We start from the raw sequence: 13,920 nt of genomic DNA on the forward strand, positions 1-13,920 counted from the left end.
TTGAAACCTTGCTGAAGGCTGCAGCCATGGAGCCGACCGGATCCCCGCCTCTCACCGGACAGACTGCGCTATGGGGAGAAGCTGGGCTGTGGGAACATGGCGCACTCACCGTGGATTAACTTTCTTCAGGAAAAACTTTGGAGGATCGCGACATAGCTCTAAAGTCTCCCCGCACAAAGCTGAAGTGAAGTAAGATCGCTGCAGACTGAGGAGAAACTACGGGAACACCGTGGGGTCGGCTTGTTCTGCATGCTGTGTTTTCCTGTCCTGCCTCACTGGGATGAAAGTTTGTCGCTGCCGGATTTAGCCCGAGAGCAGGATGGAAAAACAAAAAACCAGGAAAGAAAAGGTAAAGCGACTGGAAACCAGTGGTGCATGTTTTATTTAGTGGTTTGACTGATCCGCTGAGGCTGGCGGTGGGTGGCAGAAAGTTTACAGACCAACAGGCAGATCACATCCCATCATGGACTGGCATCCTGCAGGATTTACTCTGAAAGCCTCTGGCAGGAATCCACACACAGAAAACCCACCAAAAGCAAACTAGCCATTAGTTTTTAGATGAATTGATTGATTAGGTGATTGATACCCTGATGTCAGAGGTGAAGGCAGTGCTCAGATCTCTGAGGTGCTTAAGTAACAGTATTAACAGCAGAATGTAGGCTACTTAAAGTATTACAGGGAGAACAGTCCCTTTCACAGAGTTATATCACATCATATCACTGGAGAAAGGTCAATATTTTCCTCTGACATGTTGTAGAGAAGAAGCACAAAGGAGAATATGATTGGAGGTAGTTGAAAGTACTGCAAAATTGTACTTGAGTACTTGAGTAACTGTACTCAGTTACTTTCCACCACGTCTAGAACACCAAATGCTCAGTTTACTGTCTTATATGACTAAAAAAGGCAACAAATAATCACGCCAGAGGCCTAATTTAGAGATTAAAGCCTTAAAAAAGGACTAAAATCATCAATCAGTACTAAAAATATTCAATTAACTACACATTGATCGACTAATTGATCAATCAACTTACGTTTTTAGCTTTAATCTAACACCAGTGAGACAATTGCAAAGCCATAACATAACGTAATGATGAGCACCATGTTGACTTTGGTCTTAATCAGTGCAGGAAAGGGTACTCAGATCTAATAAGTAGGGTTGCAGCGATATACCGGTTTCAAAGTATACCGTGATATAAAAGTTGATGGTTATCACACAGTGTACATGTGCTTATCTACGATATATCCAGGTGCATTTTTATGTATATAAATATATATATATATATATATATATATATATATGTATATGTATATGTATATAAAAAAAATATATATATATATATATATGTATGTAAAAATGCACCTGGACGTTGAATCTCAGCTTTACGGTAGTTATTTTCTAAGGGGAGACTTTATACTCAAACTTCTATTAACAAAATAGTTTCAAGTTTCAGTTAAAGTAATAAAACGTTTGTTCAACCAACAATAACCCTCAAGTTTTCATTCCTTTAATGGTTATTCTGACCGATGATAATCTAAATTCTGTAATACAATGAAACTGCGATATTTTCTGAGACAGTTATCGTACCGTGAAAATCTCATACCCTCAACCGTAAGTATAAGTAGAAGTACCACAGTGTAGTAACAACTAAAAGTCCTGCATGCCTTTAAAAACTTATTGTCCTAAAAGTACAAAACTATTAGCATAAAATGTTGTAAGTACGAAAAGAAAAAGTACTCACAATGCAGACCGACTCGTTTCAGAATAATGTGCGTTATATTATTGCATGAGAATCATTGATGTTTGATGCAGATGGATGTTATTTTCTACAGTACTGTCAGGTAGCTCGTTAACATCACCAAAGGATCAATAAAGTCTTATCTTTATCCATAATAATACATCGTACTTTATTTATTGGTTATGTTTAGTATTTAGAAACTGAATCTGTAAAGTACCTAATACAATCAAATAAATGTAGTGGGGTGAAAAGTACAGTATTTACCTTTGATAAGTAGTGAAGAAGAACTATAAGGTAGCATAAAATTGAAATACTCAAGTAAAGTAAAAGTACCTCAAAATTGTATTTAAATACAGTGCTTTAGTTACGGTACTTAGTTACTTTCCACCGCTGCTTTATGAGCAGTCCAAAACACCAGAATGTTCAGTTTCCTGACAAAGAAAAGCATCAAATAATCATATTTGAGAGGCTCGATCCAGAGAATGAAGCCTTAAAAAAGGCCTGAACAATCAATTAATTATCAAACATTCAATTAACTTCCTGTTGATGGACTAATGTTAAATCAACTTATATGTTCAGCTTTACACTAACATCAGTCCAGTGCAGGGGTCGGCAACTTTTACTATCAAAAGAGCTGTAAAAAAAATCTGTATAATGATGGTAACACAGCCATTATTAACAGGTCTAAATGAGCTTTCATTAATATGTTTCACCACTAGGTGGCGACTCTGCAGTGGGCTTTTTATGATTATTGATACTTTAACTTTGCAGCGTTGGTGGCGAAGCAAACAAATTTGTCCACGCACTGTTAAATTCTTTGTTTTCCTCCCGGACGTTTCAACGTTTTTAATCCGTAGCTCACCTAGCGAGGGAGACTAAAGACTATTGAGGTTCTGCAAAATTTAGAGGAAAAGGTGCCAGACCGTTAACGTATGACGCGTTTCAGTATATTAAATGTTTTGTTTTTTTTCTGTGTATAGGATTACAATCAGACAATGTATAAATAATTAAAACCTTAAAAGAATAACCGCATCCTTACCATTTCATCGCTTTTTTGTGACTGGTGAGAAGCTAAAGAGCTGCATGCCCCTGGGATTGTTCAGCTGTGACATGTTTTATGATAAAGACTCTGTTAAGTTTTCTCGTAATCGTGGTGGAAGAAGTACTCAGATCTTTTACTTAAGTCAAACTAGTATTACCACAGTGTAGAAACACTCTTAGAAGTAAAAGCTCTGCATTCAAAATCTAATAGAAGTAAAAGTACAAAAGTATTAGCATGTAAATATAGTCTACTGTAAGTACGAAAAGTAAACGTACTCCCATTTTAGAATAATGTATGTTATATTATTAGATGAAATTACTTTAATCAATATACTTCAATGTTACAGCAGGTAAAGATGGGACTTATACTTTAAAATCCTCTCAGCTAGCTTGTGAACGTCACCAAAGGATCAATAGAGTCTCAAACCATACTAATACTTTATATTTTGTTTGTTGAATATGTTTCGTATCAATAGTTTAAACCTGCAAACTCACTAAAGCTGTCAAATAAATGTGGTGCAGTAGAAGTACAAAGTAGCAGATAATAGAAATACTCAAGCAAAGTACCTCAGTACTTGAGTAAATGTACTTAGTTACTTTCCACCACTGGTCTCAAGTCAGCCCACGTCATACAAATATATGTACATAAGTGATCTAAATCTCGCCATCTTTTCAGCTGCTTTCAGGTACGATTATAACCAATAACAGCGTGTTGCCTTCACTGCCACCCCCACAGTGTGACTTATATTCACAGATCAAAGTGCTGCGTTCAGGGACACAGTTTCCTCTCCTTCAGGTTTCTGTCTGTGTCTCTGTTGTTCTTCAGGAATGTTCTCTTTTTGACCTGGGCTGAAAAAGAGGCCGGGAGCAGTGAGACAGGAGACAGGGGAAGTGTGTGTGTGTGTGTGTGCGTGTGTGTGTAATCTTTGGAAGGACTAGTACAGGACATTGCTGTTGTGTTCCTGTGTTTTTGTTTGTCCTCATTGTGTGTGAGTCGGCAAACTCCTGTTCAGACACTTACTGTACATTTACTCAAGTACTGTGGGTATAATTTTGAGGTATTTGTACTTCACTAAAGTATTTTAATTTTGTTCTACCTAATATTTTACGCCACCATAATTCAGAGGCAAACATTTTACCTTTTGCTCCATCACATTTATTGGATAACTTAAAGGAGCAATAAGCGAAATCGTTTCACCGCTAGGTTCGCTGTTGTGCACTGCCTGTAGAGCAAAGCAAAGTGTGTCATGAGCCACTCCTCCCTCTACCTCTGCTCTACAACAACATGTGTTGCTATGTGTGGTATTTATTCAGTTTTGGGAAATCACGATGTCTAGAAAGCATCAGTGGCTGCAGCTGACAGGGACAGCTAACAGCAGCAGCAAAGCTAACATCAGGACGTCATCTGTTAAAAGCCTCCCGTTGTCGGATACGACATGAAACTACTCCAGTTAGCTCAATCATGTTGTAACTAAGACATCTGCTGGTAAAACTATTTTTTTCACGGGCCATTTAGTGAGTTATTACAGACGCCGCTATCGGCTAACGGCGTCCCTACATCGCCCTGGTCAAAATGGTCGCGCATTTTTACTTAAAGGTCCAGTGTGTCAGATTTAGGGGGATATAGTGGCATCTAGTGGTGAGGACTGCAGATTACAACCAGCTGAAACTTCTCCTGGTTAGAATTCCTTCAGTGTTCTTTGTTCAGGAGGTTTTTAGGGGAAGCTGAATTATCCACAGAGACCAGCTGATTAAACCCAGTAAAGACTGAATAAAGCAGTTTAACGTTACAAATCAGTGTTTCTCTAACACTGTTTGGCATATAGGAGACAGTAATGTGCTTCAGCTGGCACCGTACATCAAGATGACGTCAGAGAGATGTTGGACTTTTACGTTGGACAGATGTTAAATTTTGGATCGAATGAAAACTGTGTTGATATATTGAAATATCTAACAACGTTGTGTGGACATTAACATTATGACATTTTGTAGACGCTGGGCTCTGTTGTCTTTGACTTAATTCAGTTATTCTACGTCAAGATGACGTTGGCATGAGACATCTGGATGACACTGGATTTTGGTTACTTTGCAACACAACTTAAAACCAATGAAATATCACCACCATCTATTTTGATCTATCTAGATTGAGGATAGTGTTAGATGTTGTCCTGACATTGAAATTTGGTCACCTGACCTCACAACCTGAATTCAACCAAATATCAGTAGCTATGTTTCCATCCAAAAGTGATTTGAATCATTGGGAAATGTGCATTAAAAGAAATACGAATCCTGTGTGTTTCCATTAAATGTACGGACTTAAAATAATAAAACTACGAACTCGCGTGAGTTTTCCACAGAACCAGAAACAAAACAAGTCTCGCATTCTTCTTCTTCTACGTTTTCTGGCGGTTGGCAACCAGCTTGTAAATGCATTACCGCCTTCCCGACCCGGAGTGTGGATATCATCATGGAGAGAGGTGCGCTACAGCAGACTTCATTCGAACATAACTGTTTCCATCCCCTGTTTTGCGAATCAACATTTTTTTGAATCAACCAAAACCCAGCTAAAGCGAGTGTATTTTAGTTTGTGTGAATCAGGGGATTTTAATTCGAATTTTGGCGTTTCCATCATAACATTCCAATACGATACTTCTAGATGCGCATCTAAACAGGCTGACCAATACGATACTTCTAGATGCGCATCTAAACAGGCTGATGGAAACATGGCTACTGTCTAACGGTGTTGGTGGTCACCTGGGTGTGGTCATCGCTTTTCTCTGATACCTTAAGATCCAGGGGCCAGTTGCACACAACATAAGATTTTCCTTAAAGGATGAGTTAAGGTTTCCTCATAATAAAGTCGGTTGCACAAAACACCCTTAAGTCTTATCCTTAAGGTTTCCTTAAATATTTATGGCTTTCTCCTTGTCTTGGTGTCATACATAAGGAATCCCTAGACTGTTGCACAAAAGACCTCAGCAATAAAAAAAAACTTAAGGTAGCTTTGACTCTATCTTAACTGCAACATGACTGAATTTATGGTGATAAATGACAAAAACTAACACACCTTAAGATGAGTGTTCTGCGACCAGGAGAACCTGATGGATACACTTTTGGTTTTACAGTTTAGTTTTGACTGAATTAATTTTCGTTGCTTCTTCCTACAGTCATTTTCTGTTGTCTGGTATTTGGGGATCAAATTTACTTTGTAGTTTGTTCTTTCTATGAAGAACTTTAATCTTTTCCTCCTCTGATCACTACAATCAGAGTCTTGTTTCCTTCTTCTGCCATTTTTTCCACAATCTACCTATAAGACAACTTTGTGAGATGATAACAGGCGTCACAAGCGTGAGTCCAAGCAAACAAACAATCTCCATGGAAACTTTTACAGCTGTAAAATCTCTTTTAATGTAGTAAATTAGATTTTCCTTAACAAAGGAAACCTTTTAAGGGATTCTGTGTAACTGTGTAAGTCCCTCAGCTGAGGAGAAATTACGCCTTAAGTGTCATACTTAAGGTGAGACGTTAAAGAGCTGAATTATCCACAGAGGTCTCTTCCTTTCCAAAACAAATGGACCAGGTAATTAATATTTTTAGATTTTGTTCTGGAGGAGTTGCTAACTATGGTGGCTGATGTGAATGTCCCTATCTAGAGCCAGTGTTTGGTTTGTCCGTTCTGGGCTACTGTAGAAACATGGCAGTTTCTGTGTAGATTCAAACGTCTCATTCAAGTTAACGAAAATACAAAAGCTCTTATTTTCAGGTGATTGTACACTAAGGAAAACATGCCTCCATCACTGCCAGTATATCCCCTTTAATCCAACACACTGGACCATTAAGTTAAACGTCCAAGTGCTTCCTCCATCACTGCAGACGTCAGCGCTGCACTTATAATAACAAACTGTGACTGGAAATGTCCTGCTGAGTGACTTAGTGCTACTGTCAACTTGTCAACTGCGTGTGTGTGTGTGTGTGTGTGTGTGTGACTGCTCCAAACAGAAAAGTGGCAGCACTTTTAATTAGCTGCTACAGGAACATAACAGCACAGACAGGTGACGCAGGCACATCACGTCCTGATGAAGCAGGCCGCACACAAGATACTTTATATATTCACAATTAAAATCACTGCAGGGACACTTTCAGGACTCAGATGAAGAGTTTGCAGCAGTTTTAATTTACAGTTTTAGTTTCCTGAAGTGTTTAACACTTATGTTTTCCCTTCCTTCACTTAGTCTTGTTTCTTGTTTGAATGTTCACTTGTTTAACACACAGTTTGAAGCCATTTTGTCCATCACTGACCTTCAAAATCTGGAGAGACCATCCTGGATAAATTAAGATAAAAAGAAAAAAGGTTTGGTGAATTTTAGCATGTGTACATAGGGCTGCAAATAATGCATCCATCTGTTACTTTTTTTGAGTTAAATAAGTATGATTTACCTGTAAAATATAAACAAAATAGAGCACAAGGTGACGTCTGTCTTCAGATGTCATGTTTTGTGTGAGCAACAGCTGAGACTTCAAACTCAGTATATTCAATTTAAAATGATACAAAACACACAAAGCAGCAGATATTTGACATTTTCGATTAAATGACTTCAACAAATAACCGATTATTAAAATTGACCAAAATTCTAGTAACTGACTAATTGTTTCAGCACAACATGCGTTAATGTATGGGTGCATAAATGTTGTAAAAGTTTTCTGGCGATGTTCTAAAGTTCTTTAAGGGAGAGTTAAAAAGCTTCTTAGTTTTTTAAAGCATTTAAAATGAACATTTTTATATTAACAATGGATGAAATGACTGCTGTTAAAGGTGTTGCAGCCACAGTGCGTTACCACCCCGCTCTGCAGCTCCCTTCAGCTCTGCGAAGCTTTATTGTTTGTTTCAGCTCATTGTTTTGTTTTATGGCCGATTTTGATGTTTCTTTTTCACTCTCACTGCTCTAATCAGCGTCGTTTTGGCAGCAGGCAGCTGTTTCCAGCTCCCTAAACCCTCTCTGTGCTACCTGTGCAGCAACAAACAGCAGAGAGACACATTTAGAGACCAGCTGGTGAACAAAGTGGAGCATTTAGCAGCTAAAGAGACAGAGGTTTTCCTCAGCAGTCGGTGGGGACCAAAAACGGAGCTAAAAGAGTGAGAAAATGAGACCAAAATGGATGCTAATGTTGCTCTTCTTTTGCTACATGTGAAACTTTTGACTCCGCCCTCTAGTGCCATCTTTCGGCTGTATCTGCCATCATAAAGGGCACTTGAATGTATGAGGTATAAATGAGCCTGACCACATGTTGTGAAACGGTCACAGCTAGGTTCAGGTAACAAAACTACCTGATTAGGTTTAGAAAAGAGATCATGTTTTGGGTTCACTAGTCATAATAACGCCACATGAGTAACGTCAGTGTACGACGACTGTACGAAAATTGCAGAAGGTTATGTCAAAACAACGGTGACTTTTGGTTTCATTAAGAACAAACTGTGGTCTTGCAGGTAAAAGTCGTGCGTTTTGTTTGACACATTCACCTCCACTCCCTCCCACGCTATGCAGACTTTCTTGCTCTTTATTCCAGTATTGCACAGATGGGTTTGCATTGGAGTTAGCTGAAAGCCTGGTCCGTCTTATAAAGATGCTAAGGGTGCCCTCTGTGTTGATATCACACGCTGAGGGGCGTGACAAAGCTTTGGTATTTGACGACCTGGGAATGACAAGGAGGAGAAGAAAACAATATTTTGTGCAGCCGTGTTCTGAAGACGCATACTGATATAAGGCCCTGATAACACAAAAAACGTTTTAGCAGCTGGAGGCGGCTTTTTGTAAAAAAATTTTAATGAGAATGAAGCTTTTTGCTCGCTGTCTTGCTATGAGCCTCACATTTCTCTGCTTTAGGGGCCTGTGTTTTTGTTGGAGCGCTCTGAAAACTTCCCATCATCCAATGGGATGATTTGAGAGGCGGGCCTTCTGTGGTGGTCACGACAACAAGTTTACAGTTGGTAAACAATGGAGGAGAAACTGGTGGTAGCAGTTGCTGGATACCCAGAGCTATACGGCCTGATGATAGACAGCAGGTTGTCAAACTGCCCCTGAGTCATCCTAAAATCTGCCTGTAAACGTCCATGATGGAGGAGAAGCTCCTGGACCAACTGGTGGTACTCCCCATGATCCAGCCTCTTTTTTAGGGTCTCATGTACCCACACAGATCTCTGTTTATCTGCTGACAGCCTCTCACCCTCAACCAGAGCTACAGACAGTACCCTCTGCCTCAGCATGGCAGCAGCTACACACTGATTACTGCAGGATACATACAATAAATAAAAAGTAGATTGAGTGCACGGGAAGGTTACGGTGATGAGGTGATGGCGTGGTTGCCTGGCAACAATAAAAAGGTGCAGCAAGCATGTTTTTTACTCGTAGCATTCATTGCCTTCACGTTTTGCAACCTAGAAAACACTTTCTGTGAGATCGGGTCCTAAGTAAGCGACTGTATATGTAAGTGTTGTGTTTACAGCTTGTTTGTGCTGCCCCCAGGTGGCCCAAAAATAAATAAATTAAAGCAGCTTGAAGTGAGTCATCCAAATATAGACCACTGATAAATCAGTCAAACACACAAAGGATAAAACTTCACTTTCATTTAAACTTCACTTTAACTCTTGCTCACACACTCGTACACAAACACACCCTCTGCACGTACAAACACACCATCTGAACAGTTTGTGCACAGGTGCTCCCACAGGACACCGCAGACAGGCTGCAGCGCGGTCAGACGTCTGTTTAAAGAACACTGTAACACAGCAGTGTATACAACCTACTTAGTAATGTAAACTGTCTGATTGCAAATGTCCACACTGGACTCGTCTCAGTCGTTTCTCTTCTCGCGCTCTATTAACTGTATTCTAGTTCAACAGTAAGAGGCTTAGAGATTTACGCCTTAGCTCCACACACATGATGTGTGGACGTCTTTGTTTATTTCAGCAAACAACGCCCTGGTAACATGTTAAACAAGCTCTGCGTTATATCACATCTGTCATATTTTATAACAACATGACACATTCATGTAACGTGATGGCGTCCCGGAGAGAACAGCTGAGAAATGGGCACTGTCAGAGGGCTGTGAGTTGTGGAAATGTGCTCAGTGAGTTGAGCATTTCTGTGTCGCAGTGCTCCTCAGGGCTGAAGCTGCCGCTGAGGACGCTGAGGTCATGTGCTTCATATTATATTTCTGTGAATTTGGGATTTTATTGCAGGGAGTCAGTGTTTCTCCACATGAGAATTTTACTCCTGGCAGCACGAAGACAGTTTGGAAACAGCATTTTTTTACACTGTCCAACTCTGTCACTGATTAAGATATCTGAAAGAGTGTCCTTGTGTTTGGGGGAACAGGGGACTTTGATGGTTTTGACCTCAGTGTTTCTAAAATCCTGCACTCTTAATTTAAGTGTGAGGTTTTCATCATTTCACTGTCACCCAAAGCTCAGAAGACTTTGTACAGTAAAGACTTAAATCTTGCTTCTTACATTCGGCAGCTTGATTGTTTCCAGATTAATCATATCACCATCTGTCAGTGGCACTCTTAATTAAACACACCACAAACTAAACAGTGAGTGTAGGAGTTGCTCAGGCCTCAGAGCAAAGCAGAACTCAAGAAATTCCTCTTTAATATCAAGAGTTGATGAGCCAAACTGGAGACGCTTGATGCCAGATGCTTGATGCTCCAGAAAACCTGTAAATAAAGATCGACAACAGCTCTGCTGTGTGTTGAAAGTGATTTCTCCTGCTCTCAAATTTATGGATGAATTCCTTCATGTTGTGCAGGACTGAACAGTAACCAGCTGTTAATTAGCTCGCTCACTGCAGCTGGTAAAGTCGTCAATTCAGCCAACAGAAGTGACAGTTGTTTTCATCAACAATTACCACAAATCTCGAGCACGTAAATCAGCCATGATTATCAGTGTAGACTAAACATGCAGGGCCGCCCATAGGGACGTAAAAAGCAACCCAGTCTCCACAAGAGAAAATGTTGGTGTTGTGCATTTCTTCAAACCACGAATGTGTTACATTTGTGCGTCTCACACATATCATAGAAACGAATGTAAAGTGACTCAGTGTATGAGCACACTCTGTCATCAGGAGGTGGAGGGGATGGAGGATGGAGAGACACCTACCAAGCTGCAGACCACAAAACCAGCTGTTTTTTAGCGAGTCGTTACTGTGTTTCCAGCGGCTGTTTAACCAACAAACGTGGGCATTTTTTTAAGCAACCCATCGTTTTTACACTGACGATGGTGCTGCAAAAAGAGGCTGTGTTTTGCAGACATCAGTGCATTTCCTGCTGGGACAGTGCCATGAAAAGCAATTGTTTTTTTTACTGAGAAATTGTTGCGTTTCCTGCTGGGACAGTGACAACAAGATATAGCTGCATTTCCTGCTCTTATAGTGCCATAAAAAGCAGTTATTTTTCTGAGATATCCCCGTATTACCAGCAGGGACAGTGCCACAAAAAGCGCTTGTTTTTCACTGACATTGCTGTGTTTCCTGTCAAGATAGCGCTTCACTTCCTGCTGGGATATTGGCACGAAAACCGTCTGTTTTCTATGGAAAAATCTCTGTTTCCTGGCCGGATAGTGACTTATTTTATACTGAGATATGGCTGCATTTTCAGCCAGGACAGGGCCATGAAAAGTGGTTGTTTTTTTACCAAGACATCACTGCATTCCTTGCGGGAATCGTACCACAAAAAGTGATTGTTTTATACTGAGACATTGCTGCGTTTCCTGTGAAGATAGTGCTACAAAAAGCATTTGTTTTTAACATGAAATCACTACATTTCCTGCAGGGATAGTACCTCGAAAAGCAGTTGTGTTTTACAAAGACGTCACTGCGTTTGTTGTTGGAATTGTGCCACAAAAAGTGGTTGTTTCTTACTGAGTCATTGCTGCACTTCCTGTTGAAATAGTGCCATGAAAAGCTGTTGTTTTTAACAAAAAATGGCTATATTTCCTGCAGGGATACTGGCACGAAAACCGTCTGTTTTTTACCGAGAAGTCGCTGCATTTCCTGCCGCAATAGTGCTTTGAAAAGCGGTTGTTTTTTACTAAGACATCGCTACATTCCTTCGGGAACTGTGCCACAAAAAGCGGTTGTTTTATACTGTGACATTGCTGCATTTTCTGCTGGGGTTATGCCACAGAAAGTGGTCATTTTTTATTGAGACATTGCTTTGTTTCCAGCCGATATAATGCCATGAAAAAGTGGCTGTTTTTTGTTTTTATACAGAGACACAGAGATTTTGCCCCCAAAATGAGGTATCTTTATTCAAAACATGATCTTTTCCTAAACATAACCATGTGGTTTCTGAGCTTAAACCTTCAGGGCATGGAGGCCAGCAACAATCTTGTTCATCCTAAATATAAGCAAAAATAACCAAATTGTATTTTGAGCAAAAATGTTTGAAACACCAAAAATAAACACTGTATTTATTGTTGCTTTGGTTTCATGATCAAATCCTCCCTCCTGAAAAGTGCGAGTCATTTTTTCGTTGTTGTTCGCAACCGTTGCGGTCAAACAAAACAAACAAACAAACAAACAAAAAATATCACACTGGACCGTTGCAGGGTCCAAGCCATGTCTGCGGGCAGGTCTGTGTACATGTGCTTGATTGGAAAGCTCGACAGCGTAGCAACAGTAACTAAGGGTGAACTGTCAGTTTGGTTGTTTTTAGATGTCTGTCGCATTTCAGCGACTCTGTTTCAGTGTGCAGCAGGTTTATCACTCATTACATATTGAAACATCTTTATGTAAATGCTGTTTTTCTCTGAGGAGGTGCATGAAGTTTAAAAGATGAGAAAGGTTTCACCCAACTCTTGTTGATGTTTAGCTTCAGCTGTGCAGCGTCAGTTTAAAGTGGTGTACCCGTGCACAGAGTGGATACTTGACTGTGTGTCGTCCTCTGCCTGCATTAGTTCTCATGTCACACGTGTGAGACGGTGTGAACATCCCAAAGTTTTCTTGCAGTTAAAGTGAATCATGCTGAGCTTCATGCGTCTCCTCGCCTCCTGCTCGCAGCCGCTGGGGTGATGCATTTGCAGGTTTTAGGAATCCTCCAGTCTGCATATTTTAAGTGTGTGTGAGAGAAGGAGAGAGGGGAATAGAGAGAGATAATGAAGGCCTTGGTGTAAGCTCTGGTGAAAGGACAAATTTGGAAACACCAGATCAGGGAGGGAGGCAGCGTCTCCATGTTAAAGCTACAGAGAACAAACCTCAGTGAGCACATTTTGCACAAAGTTTGAATGAGAAGAACAGAAGCCTCATCTGACTGTCTGAGTCTCCGTCTGACTCTCCTTCTTCTTCTCTCTCTCCCTCTCCGTCTCTCTGAGGAATTCGAGCCGTCACCACCGAGCAGAGAAGAAAAAGTGCACGCAGCAGTTTGGTGTCCCATTTGCCAGAAAGTACAGTATCATGTCATGCAAATGAGGCTGCTGCAGTTTCGGTGTCGTACTGGGTTTTTTAGGACTTATGTAACAGCAGCCAAAAGCACATTTCCTCTCTGTCTGTCTAAAGTTCCACAACTCAGTGGGCAAAAAGCCTTCTCTGATTCGGTCAGTCTGTCTGTCACTCTCTGGAATAATTAGTGTAGCTGATTGATACAGGATTGTTGAAGCAGATAGTTATTAGATACATGAAAGTTTAAAGGATCTAACAGGGAGAGCACTGACATGAGAACTAGTGTCCTGGTTATGATCCTGTTTTGTGTTTGTAAACAGCTTACTGGCACTGACCTTAAAGGGATACTTCAGATTTTTTTTATAGGGTTGTATGAGGTACTTATCCGTAGACAGTCAGAACGTTTACATGACATTAGAGAAAAACTATTTTTTGTGTTAGTCTGAATAAACCCAGACTTTTAAATCCATGTAAACATGTTTGTCTGACTGAAATCGTACTAAATTGAATCTCTCAAAGTCGGACTAAAGGTGTGGACACACCAAACTGACATCAAAGAACTAGCGGCGATGAAAGCCAACTGTTGCGTCGTCTACGTCGCCTCACGTCGCCCTGTGTCAGTTGCATTTGAACACACTACACGGACTACATCCGACGGCCAAGTAGCACGTACGTTCTGCGCCTGCGTGAGAGAGAGCAGAGTGAGAGAG

General features: G+C 40.4%; 1 protein-coding gene across 1 annotated transcript in view; it reads left to right on the top strand.

Annotated features, from left to right (window-relative positions):
- Window positions 1-31: 31 nt before the first annotated feature.
- xpo7 (exportin 7) overlaps window positions 32-13,920 on the top strand; it is a 226,857-nt gene continuing 212,968 nt past the window's right edge. The window contains exon 1 of the mRNA XM_050053743.1: window positions 32-349. Coding sequence (XP_049909700.1) covers window positions 320-349 — 30 coding nt within the window. The 5' untranslated portion in view covers window positions 32-319. The remainder of the gene's footprint in view (window positions 350-13,920) is intronic.

This window comes from Epinephelus moara, chromosome 9 (assembly GCF_006386435.1).
Source record: "Epinephelus moara isolate mb chromosome 9, YSFRI_EMoa_1.0, whole genome shotgun sequence".
In the NCBI taxonomy this organism is placed as follows: domain Eukaryota; kingdom Metazoa; phylum Chordata; class Actinopteri; order Perciformes; family Serranidae; genus Epinephelus; species Epinephelus moara.